General features: G+C 43.7%; 1 protein-coding gene across 2 annotated transcripts in view; it reads right to left on the bottom strand.

The window, feature by feature from the left end:
* F13A1 (coagulation factor XIII A chain) overlaps positions 1-13,611 on the bottom strand; it is a 169,756-nt gene that overhangs the window by 65,305 nt on the left and 90,840 nt on the right. For both annotated transcript variants that reach the window (XM_025265357.3, XM_025265361.3), the window contains exon 9: positions 1,145-1,248. In XM_025265357.3, coding sequence (XP_025121142.2) covers positions 1,145-1,248 — 104 coding nt within the window. The remainder of the gene's footprint in view (positions 1-1,144; positions 1,249-13,611) is intronic.

Consider the following 13,611-nt stretch of genomic DNA (forward strand, 5'->3'; position numbering starts at 1 on the left):
AAAATATTTTGAATTTTAGTCAGCTCTCTCTCTTGTTACTAAGAGGCTAGCTGTCATTAGTCACTCAGATACCTCGTCATGACATATAATCCAGAACACCAGGAAGTATTGAACTTTCTCTCAAAACCCAGTATTGTAATAATGTTCCCTCATGAGTATGTAATGAATGTTTGTGTATATCTGGATATGCACACATCAATATCTTTTTTTAAAGAAAGAAATGGAAAATTCCATTTGAGCCTCATTTGAGGACTATAACCCAGGAAGGTCATCTCAGCTCTAAGAACTGTCCCATCCACTAGAGGCCAGGACACAGTTATGTAAGTTTTTTGAGACAGAGGGCTGTACATCAAAGGATGTATTATTAACACTTCATGCATTCCAGATCTAATTGCCAATTCATCAATATCTTACATCAATACCTGGGGAAATAAAAATAATGTCCCAGAGCGCTGGTTCTTACCATCACATTAAAGAAGGACAGTGGAGGCTATGTCCCAGAGCACTGGTTCTTACCATCACATTAAAGGACAGTGGAGGCTATGTCCCAGAGCACTGGTTCTTACCATCACATTAAAGGACAGTGGAGGCTTATGAAGAATCTGGGGGTGAGGGGGCATCATAGCTGCCACTACTTGGCCAGGTTTGCAAGTTAGAAGATGAGTATTCACATACTCAAGCTTTGAAAGAAATCACACAACCTGGAAAGAAATCAGGTTCTGAAAAGATAGCAATTTAAAGAACGATCCGTAATTAGTTTCTGAGTTCTTTATTTTCTTCACCGCTTTCTATCTTAGCACTGCGTGTCGGGCAGGGCTGAAATATACTTTATAGCCAAGTGAAAGTGCTTACAGAGATAGTTTTCCTCTTGTCTTCAAAACTGCTGATCAAAGCAATAGTCGATGAATTATATATGTTAAGTTTTATGCTTTTTTCTCCCCCCTAAAAGTTACAAAGTAATCAGAGTAAAGACAGCCATTGAAATGAAATTAAACCCGACTGGCGGGCAGTCGAAGCTGTGCGTGTCCAGGAAGCACACGGCTGGTGCTGGTTCCCACCAGGCGGGCGCGCTTCCCACACATCAGATGCAATCATAAAAGCAAAGTATAAAGATCAGGAATATAAAGAGAGGATGCGGCTTTACCATCGCTGTTTTCCTGGGGGGTGCTGTCCACGACTTGCCAACCTCCAAACCCAACGGGAAGGTCCGGCCTTGTCATCCAGGCTTCATTCCAGCAGTGGTAGTTCCTTAGAAAACACCACCCAGGCGAGTTAGACTTCCCGTCAATCAGTGCTCCAGGAAATCAAAGAGGGACCAAAATTCCTGTGGATATGCTATCTATAAAGAAATTGGAAATCCCAGCAAGAATACTGGGATGGGTTGCCATTTCTTTCTTTCTTTCTTTTTTTAATTATTTTTTTTACTGAAGGATAATTGCTGTACTAGTTGCCATTTCTTCCTCCAGGGGATCTTCCCAACCCAGGGATCAAACCCGTGTCTCTTTCGTCTCCTGCATTGCAGGCGGGTTCTTTACCACGGAGCCACCAGGGAAGCCTATAAATTATTGGAATGGCTTAAGCTAAATGGAAGCCTCCCAGAGACATACAGAGGATCTGGACGCAAGTTTCCTGGGCAGGTCCATTTCCACTGGTACCCCCGGGGGGCACTTGCATGGTGGCACATGGCTCTCCCCCCAGCTTTAAGGCCACCCAGAGAGGGTCTAATCAATCTAATCAATGCCTTAACAGTTTCAATCTTACCCATTGCCTGCTGCCTAGTGAAACAGAATTTACTATGGCCTCAAGGGATATGGTAGAGAAGACAAGTTAATTAAAATCGAAACACATATATCTTTGAATTCCATATACATGTATATATATATTAGACTTATAAAAAGCACAGCCTTTTGTAACAATTAAGCAATAAAATGCTTTTCTTTATGGGCTTAGACTATCGGCCTAGAAACTATAACATTGTGGTGAATTTCCATTTCCTGTCCAATAAGAAAAAAAGGTTGCCGAGGTGCGTGTCTCTCTACGTTTTGTCAAAGGTGAGCGACCCATGAGCTCAGGGCCCTGCAAGACTTTCAGACTTAGCATGGGACCCATGAAGCGAGGACACGGGATAAACTATCATCAGGATTCGCATGATTATGTCCTTGGGAAGACCTGAAATTATACGACGCTACGGGAACAAATGAGAGCACATTAACCTGTCACACCACAGCAGATATTCAGATAGTAATAGCAGTTTAGCGGTGGCGTGAGGCAATTACAGCCATCTCTGTTTATAGCACTGATGAATTTCAGATCCGGCTACCAGCCTTCCTATCCTCAGTGTCCTTCAACGTCAGGGATTCGTGCACGTTCCCATGCCTCTCCAAGTCCTGCTCATCTTTGATTGACTCAGCTCAGAAGCATTTATTTAACTATGCATCACCCACCGTGCACTGGCTTCCCAGGTGGAGCTAGTGGTAAAGAATCCTGCTGCCAATGCAGCAAACACAAAAGACCCTGGTCCGATCCCTGGGTTAAGAAGAACCTGCACCAGTATTCTTGCCTGAGGAATCCCATGGACAGAGGGACCTGGCTGGCTAGAGTCCATGGGGTCACAGAGTCGGACACGACTGAGCGACTGAACACATGCGTGCGTGCACACACACACATCCTGCACCAGGCACCATGCTGGACCCCCACCCTGATCAAAGCACAGGTTCCTGTCCGTAAGGAACCCCACGATCAAGGAGGACAGACAAACACAGAAACCAACTGTTAGAGCATTTCATAGGTTCTCTATGAAGCTTAAGGCACTTGGAACAAGACCTGGCGTAGGATGAGCGCTCAAACATGGTAACTCTCTGACTTTAACAATAATTGACTGAGGGGAAGTTCAGGTGGGGTCAATGGGGTCTTAGTGGGGAAGCCCTGGGTGCAGGAGGGACAACTTCATGGCCGAAGTGATGCTTGAACTGAGTCCCCCAGACAAATGAGAGCTCTGCAGGTCAAAAAAGGACTAAGAACCAAGTTGTGGAGGCATGGAGTGTTTGGCAACCTGTATGCTGTTCGTTGTGGTGGATGGGTAGCATGTTTGCGTATCTGGGGGAAGAAGGGTTGGCAGGTAGCGGTGGGCAGTGCATGACAAGACTGACAAGTACACACAGCACTTCCTGTGCGCCCAGCACTGTTTTAAAGCCTCTGTGTACACGAGCACACCTGATGTACCCAGCATGCCAGGAGAAAGGTGCTGTTATTATTAACCCCTGTTTACAAGGCGGGAAACGGAAGCACAGAGAGGTTAAGAATCTTGCCTGAGGTCACACAGCGAGTTAGAGCAACAGGATCCACACTTTGAAGCACTGAGCTATGGTTTGGTGAGAATGAGATTGCGAGATCCTTTTATCCCAAGTTAAATATTTGGGATTTATCCTTAGATCAGTTACATCTGCAAGTCTGTACTTGAGAGAGCTGGGTGAGGACTGGGGACTGAGCTTCCCATTACTGTAGAGAAGGAGAGGAACCGTCAGGAAGGGACTGCATGTGAGGAAGCTTCCCAGTTTCTAGGGAGAGTGATGGTTCCATTTACCAAGACCCCTGGAGGAGGAAGAGAAGATTTGTGTTGGGGGCGGGGGCGGGGTGCTAGGTGGGTGACAGGTTCGTTTGGGAGATGATGGACTCGGCCTGTGAGAAACCCTAAGGATGAAACCCAAGAGGCATCTTTATACACACAGGTGACACTCGGGATTTGACAAGGAGGGAGCCACTGGTGTCTTTACTGTTGACGGAGGGGAGTGAGGAGGAAAAGGCCAGGTGGGGAGGGTGTGGGTGGGGAGATGCGCTGAGATGAGTTCTACCCCAAGAGTGATTCGGGTTGTAAGTGGAAGACGAGAAGACAGGCCAGTGCCTGGAGAACAATGCAACACAGGAAGATTGTTCTGATTATTTTTGCATTAGGAGAGAGTGTCGTGTCTACGGAGGAGGAGCCAGTGGGGAGAGAGAGAGCGAGAGTAAGGCAGAATGAAGGGAGAGATGGAACCAAAAGAGGCTCAGATACCAAAGGCGCAGGGGGCGTAGGTCAAGAGCAGCGCCGTGGACAAATACAGGGAGCGCATCACTGCCTGCCGGGGAGGGACGCACAGATGGAGGTCGCAGTCCCGGTGTGGGGTGTCGGGCGGGGGCCTGGGGTCAGCTCTCACCTGAGAGCCCCTGTCTTTGCTCCGAAGCTGGAAGGAAGGTCACCGTGATCACATATTAAACAACGCGAGCCTCCGTCCAGATGGTGAAGGTTACACCAGCAGGCCGAGAATGAGCAGAAAAAGCAGCAAGGAAGTGTTTGCGATCCTGCGTCCCTCACAGCCTGCAGCATTTAGCAAGCAGGCTCTCCCCAGCACCGCCCTAGGTTAATAGGCCCCAGACCTCCTTCTTTAAACTCAAATACCAGGGCCAGGTTAGCCTTGAACAAGATAAGTGTTGTTCTCAAACCTCAGGTAAAGACTTTGCCTTGAGGATTTTCTTTCTTTTCAAATAACCAGGAAACAGGGGAAAAGTTTCTCTTCTCTGAGTAAAATATTTAATTAGCTACTCAACATCTCTTCCAGTTTCAGGACGGAAGGCGGAAGTTTAAGGTGTATTTAAGGTGGAAGAGTTTAATAAGAGGCCAGGGACTTGTAGCAGTGGCCGAGGTAAAGATACCTTGCTATGTTCCGGAGGTGCTGGGCCTTGGTCAGCAGGCGGCAACGCTAGTAGCTGGGCTCCCAGAGTGGACACGGGCAGGCGGCAGGGCTGCACCCTCTGCAGCCGCAGGGCTTGTCCCACCACGCCTCTTTCTCTGCTCAGGAATGGCCAGAGGAAACGCAACCTGGGCCACCACGCCATGATGGTCCCCTTTTTGTCTGGGTGGTCAGTATTTCTGGGTACATGTGCCTGCCTTTTACATCTGAAGTTCCTCTGTGAAAGGAACTAATATTTACAGACATGGCCGAATTCCATTTACCTCTATCCAGGTTGGAAATAGATATGCTTCCTAGAAAGTCTTTTTTTTTTTTTTTTTTTTTAAATTTAGAGCTTTTTAACCTAGATCTCTATCTAGATGAATACACCTTTCAGTTTCATCATGCGCTCTCAGAGTGCTGGATTCATTCTGGGGCTGCCGCTTGCCTGTTCACCATCACGTTCCCGGCACCAGATCTGGCCCTTAGCAGCTGCTTACCAGGTACTGTTTTCTTGAAAGGCAAGAGGATCTCTCAGCAAGGCAGGCATAATTAAATCTTTGTTTGTTTTTAAGATTCACGGTTTTGTATTTTCTCAAAGCCTTCACTTGGAACCCGACTTCCCACTATACTATCGAAATATGCAGTGTCCTTTTAAAGTTAAAAAGATTATAAACCTTCTCTGTGAACTAATATCCGTGTTACATCTTTCTAAAGAAGCAGTGTAGATGTTAACATAAAGCCCCTGTTTTGTTGGGAATTATTTAATCAAATTGAAAAGGACTTCTTTGGGCAGATAATAATGGAAGTGAGAAGTGAAAAGCACATCGTTTCTTTATGTCACTTCCTGTATGTTTCCTGCAGTGGCAGCTAGTAATTTCTAGAACTCCTTTCAAGGATGCTATCAATAATGATTCAGTGGTATATGTGCAAAGGACGCAGAGGTCTTCCCCTGAGGCAGAACCTCACCAGCAAAGCAGCACTGTGCCCTGCTGGAGGACCCTGGAAGGGACAGCACGGCATTGGCTGAGTTTATCCTCTGATTTGGTAAATCCCTTTCCTTAGAATTGAAATAATCATGCAGAAATAATCACAGGAAATAATCATGCAGATGCAAAGACATGTATACAAGGATGTTCATCTGTCCATAATTTTTAAGAAGGAAAATCAGAAACCATCCAATATGCAATTAACTATTTTAAATCACAAAGTAGAATACTCTCCAGCCTTAAAAATCTGATCTGTATTTATTAGGTAGGAAAAAAATAACCAGGGCATATCCATTTTAAAAATCACACTACAGAACAAAGAAAAGTGTTCACTGTGGATGTCCATTTGTGTGGAAGGCAGAGTTTCAATGAGCCCCACTCTTGTATGAATCCCTCCCCCTTGAATATGGGTGATGTCTATGAATCAGATGGGTTGTCACTCCTGGGCTTATGTTACTTTACCTGGCAAAGAGGATTTTGCAGATGTAATTAAGCTAATTAATCTGCTGATTTTGAGTTAATTAAAAAGGAGATTATCATGTGGACCTGACCTAATCACGTGAGCCTTTAAATCTGGGTCTAGAGGTCTGAGACAGAGCAAACCAGAGATCTGAAGCAGCAAATACGTTCCCCTGCTGGCCTGGAAGAAAATGGCAGCTTCCGCGAGTTCTGCAGTGGGAAGGAGCTGGATTCTTCCAGAAATCAGCGTGAACTTGGAAGAGAGCACTGGGCATCAGAGGGGCCCATAGTCACCACCTTGATCGCCACCGTTTGAGACCCTAAGCAGACGACCAGCTACACTGTGCCCAAACTCCTCACCTACAGAGCCTGCTGGATAATACATGTGTGCCGCTCTAGCTGCCAAGGTTCTGGCAATTTGTTATGCAACAATAAAAAATGAATACAGTGCACAAAGGGACCTGTTAAAGAATGCTTAACAAAATGTTGCAAATATTCTGAATAGCTAGAAAGGGGATGACTCTTATTTTTATACTTTCTTCTGCAACATTTGAAATTTTTGTAATAAATATATACAGAAAAAAAAAAACATTTAAGAGAAGTACATTTTATTAAAGAAGAAAGAGCACAGTTCAGAATCTGTCCTGGTTCCAACTGGCTAAGGTCACATCTAGAGTGACAAGAGCTCATGGGAGGGTGCAGAAGTGGACCAAAAAGACAGCTGAGACCAAGATGGGCTTCTGAGCTCTGCATGCTGTTTGTTCGAATGGAGTGAATCATTTAAGCAAGGTGTCCTTTACTGCCTTTAACTTGGCTAACTGCTTAAACATTCCACAGGGTCATCTTTTCTGCAATCTGTGCAGAGAGGTTTCCTTCCCTAAAAAGAAGGAGATGTGGGATTGCGATTCTTTTCTGCAGCTTTATTAGGGCTCAAGGGAGAGCACAAATAAGATCGGGAGAAAGCCCTGGAAGAGCTGTCTTGGACCGACTTCAAATGTAAACCAAGTACTCGAATTCATTTGAAAAATGGCAGGGGGGTGGAAAAAGCTACTGGTCTGTCTTGCAAACTACTTGTGTTTGTAGGAGACAGGTGTACCCTCGTCTCTTCCCTGGTGGCTCAAACTGTGAAGAATCTGCCTGCAACGTGGGACACCCAGGTTCAGTCTCTGGGTTGGGAAGATGCCCTGGAGGAGGGCATTGCAGCCCACTCCAGTATTCTTGCCTGGAGAGTACCATGAGTCCATGGGATTGCAAAGAGTCGGACAGGACTTAGGGAATAACACACACGCCGCCCTCTGGCCCTGCTGATACACTCCCAACACAGGCAGCGACACTGGTGGCTGTAATGGCAGCATGTCTTGGACTTGCTGACATCTGGGCTTCCCAATAATGAAGGCGTGGGGTGCGCTGGGGCTTGTGGGAGAGAAGTAGAGACAAGCTGGTGGACTCTGAGGCTTGTCTACAAGACATTCCAAAGCAGAGATAAGGGTCTGGACCAAGAAAGTCCTTGTCAGTTGGGAAAGGTAATGAAGCCAGACAACAGAGGGGAGTTATTCAGAGGAAGGGGCATGCTTCAGGGATCGTCTGTGGAGCTGGGGGAACCGCGCTTCTTCAAATGCAGCTATTCATGCTTAGGGGATGCTGGAGTGCTGAAACCAAGAGGGGCATTTTGAGTTTCTCTGGGGTCTTGTCCACCAAAGGCTCCCAAAGGTCCAACTGGGTGGAGGTCAAGCCAATATCCCCAGGAGGAACAAATCGCCCATCAAGAAAAGAGAGAAGTAATGAAGGTGTTTGTTTTTGCTTGTTTTACACAGGGAAGGAATCCTACAATGCTCATGAAGAAGCTGCAGTTTAAGCACCATCTGATGTAGCATGAAGTAAAGTGAAAGTCACTCTGTCGTGTCCGACTCTTTGCTACCCCATGGACTGTGCAGTCCATGAAATTCTCCAGGCCAGAATACTGGAGTGGGTAGCCTTTCCCTTCTCCAGGGGATCTTCCCAACCCAGAGATGGAACCCGGGTCTCCTGCATCGCAGGCAGATTTTTTACCAGCTGAGCCACCAGGGAACCCTTAATGTAGCATGAGAGACCCCAGTCAAGGGGGCTGAGGATGGCATGGCCTTGGGGATGTGCTGTAACTCCCAAAACGAAATTATGAAGTGCATTTATAGTAAGGGTGATAATTAAAATAGTTAATAATTGCTCAGACACAGACATAAGCCAGTTGGAAGCTGCAACCGATCAGAATGTTGTTGTTGTTGTTCAGTCACTAAGTTATGTCCAACTCTCTGTGCCCCATGGACTGCAGGATGCTAGGTCTCCCTGTCCTCCACTGTCTCCTGAGAATCTGATCACTGGAAAAGACCCTGATGCTGGGAAAGATTGAAGGCAAAAGGAGAAGAGGGCAGCAGAAGATGAGATGGTTAGATAGCATCACCAACTCAATGGAAGTGAACTTGAACCAATCAGAAAGTTGGTATGGTCTAAACACTGGTACGGTCCTCCCAGGCTCTCCTGGATAAATGCCAGCCTAGATGTATTCAGTTACACATACAGTATGCTAATACTTAGCAAGTTTGCTTCTGCTTACAACTTTTCCTGGAAATGTGTTTTGCCTAAGTCCTGAAAGTATATAGCCTTTCCCCTCTCTTCTCAAGATTACCTTCTCAATCCCAGGTATTGAGATCTTGAATATTTATGGAGAGAATTTTACAGCAGCTTTATTAGCAACGATTTTTAGGACATTAGGAGATAATCATGTAAAATTTATTTTTTCTCCTCTTGTGATAGTTTTCCCTCTTTTGATTATCTGTTTTATTTTTTAACTGTGGCACCAGAAATGGAAGAGACCAAATGATACCTCCCAAATGTTCAGGAGGTAGACACCACCCACTCAGGAGCCACATCTGACATGACTACTTCGCAGGAGGTCCTCTGTCATTGTGCTGAATTCCCCCTGCTGGATTCACTGTGACAGTATGACCCTGGACGCCTTTACCGCTCTCTTGAATAGCAAATTATCAATTAATATTCCTGCCGAAAATGGAGAAGAGATTGGATTTTGAGAATAATTTTAATATCCAAAAAGCTTTTTATAATAAATTCTGACCAAGCTTATCCATAATTATTGAGAGGAGTTTTAAAAAATACAGCCAACTCAAAATTACTTTTTTCCATTACACAGCTGTTTATGAGTATGCTATACTGAAAACTCTTATTTATATGAAGTTTTTCAAGAGGTCTTATTAATTATCAAAAGAAATTAAATTTCATTCAGTGTAGCTTAGGTGGTACATATTGTATTAGCTTTTAATTATTTGAAAACTGGTAACCTTTGGTTTCTGTATAAGATGACTCTCTTAAGCAGAATTTATGACTAATCAAGACATGACATTTTTCTTGTTGTGAAAGATACCTTAGTACTTTCTACGTGGTTTATCAGATGCTTCCGTCTTCTTCTTTCACTCTAATCTCATGAGAAGTATTTGTGATGATCTCTCATTTTTTACCTCCCAAAGTCCCTCTTTGTCACTCTTACGTGGGACCTGAGTAGAACAAGTATTTGGGAGATAACTTTGGAGACATTATTGCTGCAGGACTAGGATAGAAATATGAAAGGAAGGGGGGGAGAGTCCTGTGCAGTGATTTTCAACCTTCAAAAATTAGTGTCCCTTCGTAGTTTTAAAACAAATGTTTCGTAACACCCCATTTATTGTACTGAAACGAAGTCCACCGATTTCTATACACAATTCCTAAAAGATAATATAATGCCTTATAATGTACAGAAGACTTGATGAAATAAAAAATACATAATATAATTTGTATTTCAGCAGATGTATGTCAGGAAGATGATATTAGATCCCAAACTATTCCTGTGCTGTGCTTACTTGCTCAGTCATGTCCGATTCTTTGTGATTACATGGCCTACATGCAGCCCGCCAGGCTCCTCTATTCATGGAATTCTCCAGGCAAAAATGCCATACGAGTTGCCATGCCCTCCTACAAACTATTCCTACAGAACGTAAAACCCTCCGGGGGTCTGGTATGCCCCAAATTTCTAACTACTTGTATAGTGGTTAAAAGTGTGCTCTGGAGAAAAACTCCCAGAATGGCAAAGGAAGGGCTCCCAAAAATCTACTCCTTCATGAAAATAGTGAGAATCCTAACAAACATGATCAAAACCAATTTCTCCAGAACTCTGGAAATGAACCAAAGATTTGCAACAATATAAGGAGGATTTACTCAACAAAAACAAAACAATCTCAGTAAGAACTGCGAGCTTGGGGGCCTGTTAATTTCCCTTATTTCTACTCCTCTCTCTGTAGCTCCATGGTAGTCTTGAAAATGAACAACCTTACAACCACGGTGGCTATAAAAACATGCAGCTTATCAAAGAACAAAGAAGAGAAAATGGGCTTGGCACTCCCTAAACTTCAGCAAATGAATTATCACTATTAACCCATTTGGCAGCCCTTTGAAAGCAATGTCTAACCAAACAGGGAATATCAATGAGGAGATAGAAATTATGGATAGGAATCAAACAGAATTTCTGGAGCTGAAAAGTATAATGGCTGGAATAAAAATTTCAAAAATTCACTAAAGGGTCTCCAAAGCAGATTTGAGCAGGTAGAAAGAGTAAAGAACTGGTGAACTTGAAGAGAAGTTAACTGAAATGATCTAGTCTGAAAAACAGAAGAAATACATGAAGAAAAATGAACAGAGCCCTGAGGCACGTGGGACACACACATAATGGGCCTCTCTGAAGGAAACGAAAGAGGGAAAAGAAGCAGAAAGAGTATTTGAAGAATAGCTGATAACTTTTCCAAATTTGATGATAGATAGTAATATACACACCTTAGAAGTTAAAAGACCCAAAGAGAATGAATTCAAAGGGATATGTACCTAAATGCCTCATAGTCAAACTGTCAAAAGCTGAAGACAAACAGACGGTTCGGAATACAGCACACGAAAGAGTGATTTATTATGTACCATGGATTACCAATAGAATTAAACATGATTTCCAATCAGAAATCATGAAGCTAAAGGCTGATGACCATGGTTAAGTTACTGTGCCTCGATTTGTTCCTCTAGAAGTGGGGACAATAACAGCTATTACCTTATTGGGTTGTCAAAAGGATTAAATGAGTTAATAGCGATACATGTCACCCACTTAGCTTAAGTCCTGGCACAAAGAAAGCGTTCCCTAAGCAGGAGCTATTTTGATTCTTGGAGGTGGCAGATAAGTTTCTCAATCCTTCCTTCAAGACTTTGGAGTGGATTCACAGCATATATTCTTAGGTCTCTAATGACAGCTCTCACGATCTAGCTCCAGGTAATTTTCCCAAAAATAATTTGGCTGACAAGAGTATGCTTAACTCGATAAGTTATTTGAAAATAAATGTCTTTGGTAGCTGTTCAAGTTTGGTAACTTGGATACATCACAAGATAATTTTGTGAACTCTAAGCATCGTAAACAGTTTGGCTTATATTCAGAATTTTTCTTCTGTTTTTCTTGGAATTCATTTTTGGATAATTCTTTTTGCGTATCATGATTAAAACTCAACTACAATATAACATGTGAAAGTCCAACTATTAGAACACACTGAGCTTCTAAAAACAACATGCAAAGTGGATCAGTCTGCAGAGATTTTCTTTTTCTTTTTTAAAAATTTGATTTTATTTTTTAGCCATGTAACATGTGGGATTTAGTTCCCCAAACAGGGGTCAAAACCAGACTTACTTACAGAAAGAGACTCACAGACTTAGACAGCAAATTTATGGTTGTCGGGGGAAGGATGGGGGAAAGAGATAGGGAGTCTGGGATGGACAGGTACATGCTGTATTTAGACTGGATAACCGACTGGAATTATACAGCAATAGGAACTGTGCTCAGTGTTATGTGGCAGCCTAGGTGGGCGGGAAGCTGGGGGGATGCATTTACATACACGGCTGGATTCCTTCACTGTGCACCTGAGGCTGTCTCAACCTTGTAAAGCTATACCTCAATGCAAAGTAAAAAGTATTTTTTTTAAAGTGTATCAGTCTGAACATCAAAAATGCACCTATGATGGGCACACCAGCATAAGCACAAGACCGCAATGAGACTAGGCTCTGTGGGGTGTGACATCCAGGGCTGGCTCCCCAGCATGCAAGCTGCTGAATTTCTGCTCTTAAACTTGCTTAGAAAGAGCTTTATTTATAGATTCGACACTATCCATTGCAGTAGAGGTGTTTTTTTTTTTTTTTTCTTTTTTGCATTTGAAGTGAAAAACAAACAATAACAACTGTGCTCTTTCCAAAAAGTACTGAGCGAAGTTAGGATTTTTTTATTTTTTAAGAAGCAGATGCATTGAGACCAGCCAAAGAATTACAGAAATTTTCTGTGGCATGCTTGATTTCTGTGTCTTTTTTTCCTGGGGAGCCAGTTTGCAGAGCAGCACCTGCACGTGGGTGAGTGGAGCCCAGCCTGGCCTGTGCAGATGAGCAGGGTTCCTGTGGCAGAAACCACTGACCGAGGGAAGAAAGGCCTGGCTAGAAGAACAGTGACGTTCATTTAAAAAGTATTCATTTTGGAGCTGGTGGCGGCGGAGGTTTAATTGCTAAGTCCCGTCTGAATCTTGTGACCCCATGGATGGTAGCCCACCAGGCTCTTCTGTCCATGGAATTTTCCAGGCTAGAATACTGGAGGTGACCCTATACCTTGTTAAATTCAAAGTCATATGAGAAAATTAAGGCCCAGAGAATTCAAGCAACTTGCCCAAAGTCACTCAGCTAATTGGTGGCAGAGCTAATCATATTGCCTTGAATCATGGAGAGAAAGAGAGGAAAGAAAATTATAAGAGAAGTTTGACTTGATCTGGTGTTTTTCCATGAGATCCTAAGGAAAAGCAAAATAAAACTATACTTTCTTTCCACGTGAGTCACTGACTAGTTCTTAGATTGTCCCAACTTTGAGCTGAAATTGATAAATACAAATTTGCTAACTCACAATTCTTTTAAAAAGTTAAATTGAGAAAGCCAGTTTCATCAAACCTGCTTAATTTCAAATGAAAAGGCAATAAAGGAAAGACTCTTGCTAATGTTTTAGCATTCATCATCTTTCCAGTCATCTTTAATATCATGAGATGCTTAACCTCTGAGCTATGCCATTTTCTACATCTGACAGCTGGTCCATCAGCTGGCCTCTGGGAAGCAGATGGGTGGGCTCATGGGCCTAGGTGAGCACACAGGTACACAGACCCTTCTCTTCGCATCCCGAGGGCATGAATAGCTCGTGCTTTAACCAACCCCACCTGGAACTCACTGTTTAGAGATGAAGACCTTCCCCCAGGAATGTGAGTAGAATGGAAGGGGACGCCTGAGGCAGAGGCTCAGATGGGCTGGAAGGAGTCCCAGGGTCTAGAAAGCTGTTGTCTCCAAGAGGGCCTCTGGACACCGGTGACTGTTGGGATCTCTGC

Source organism: Bubalus bubalis, chromosome 2 (assembly GCF_019923935.1).
Source record: "Bubalus bubalis isolate 160015118507 breed Murrah chromosome 2, NDDB_SH_1, whole genome shotgun sequence".
Classification (NCBI taxonomy): Eukaryota; Metazoa; Chordata; class Mammalia; order Artiodactyla; family Bovidae; genus Bubalus; species Bubalus bubalis.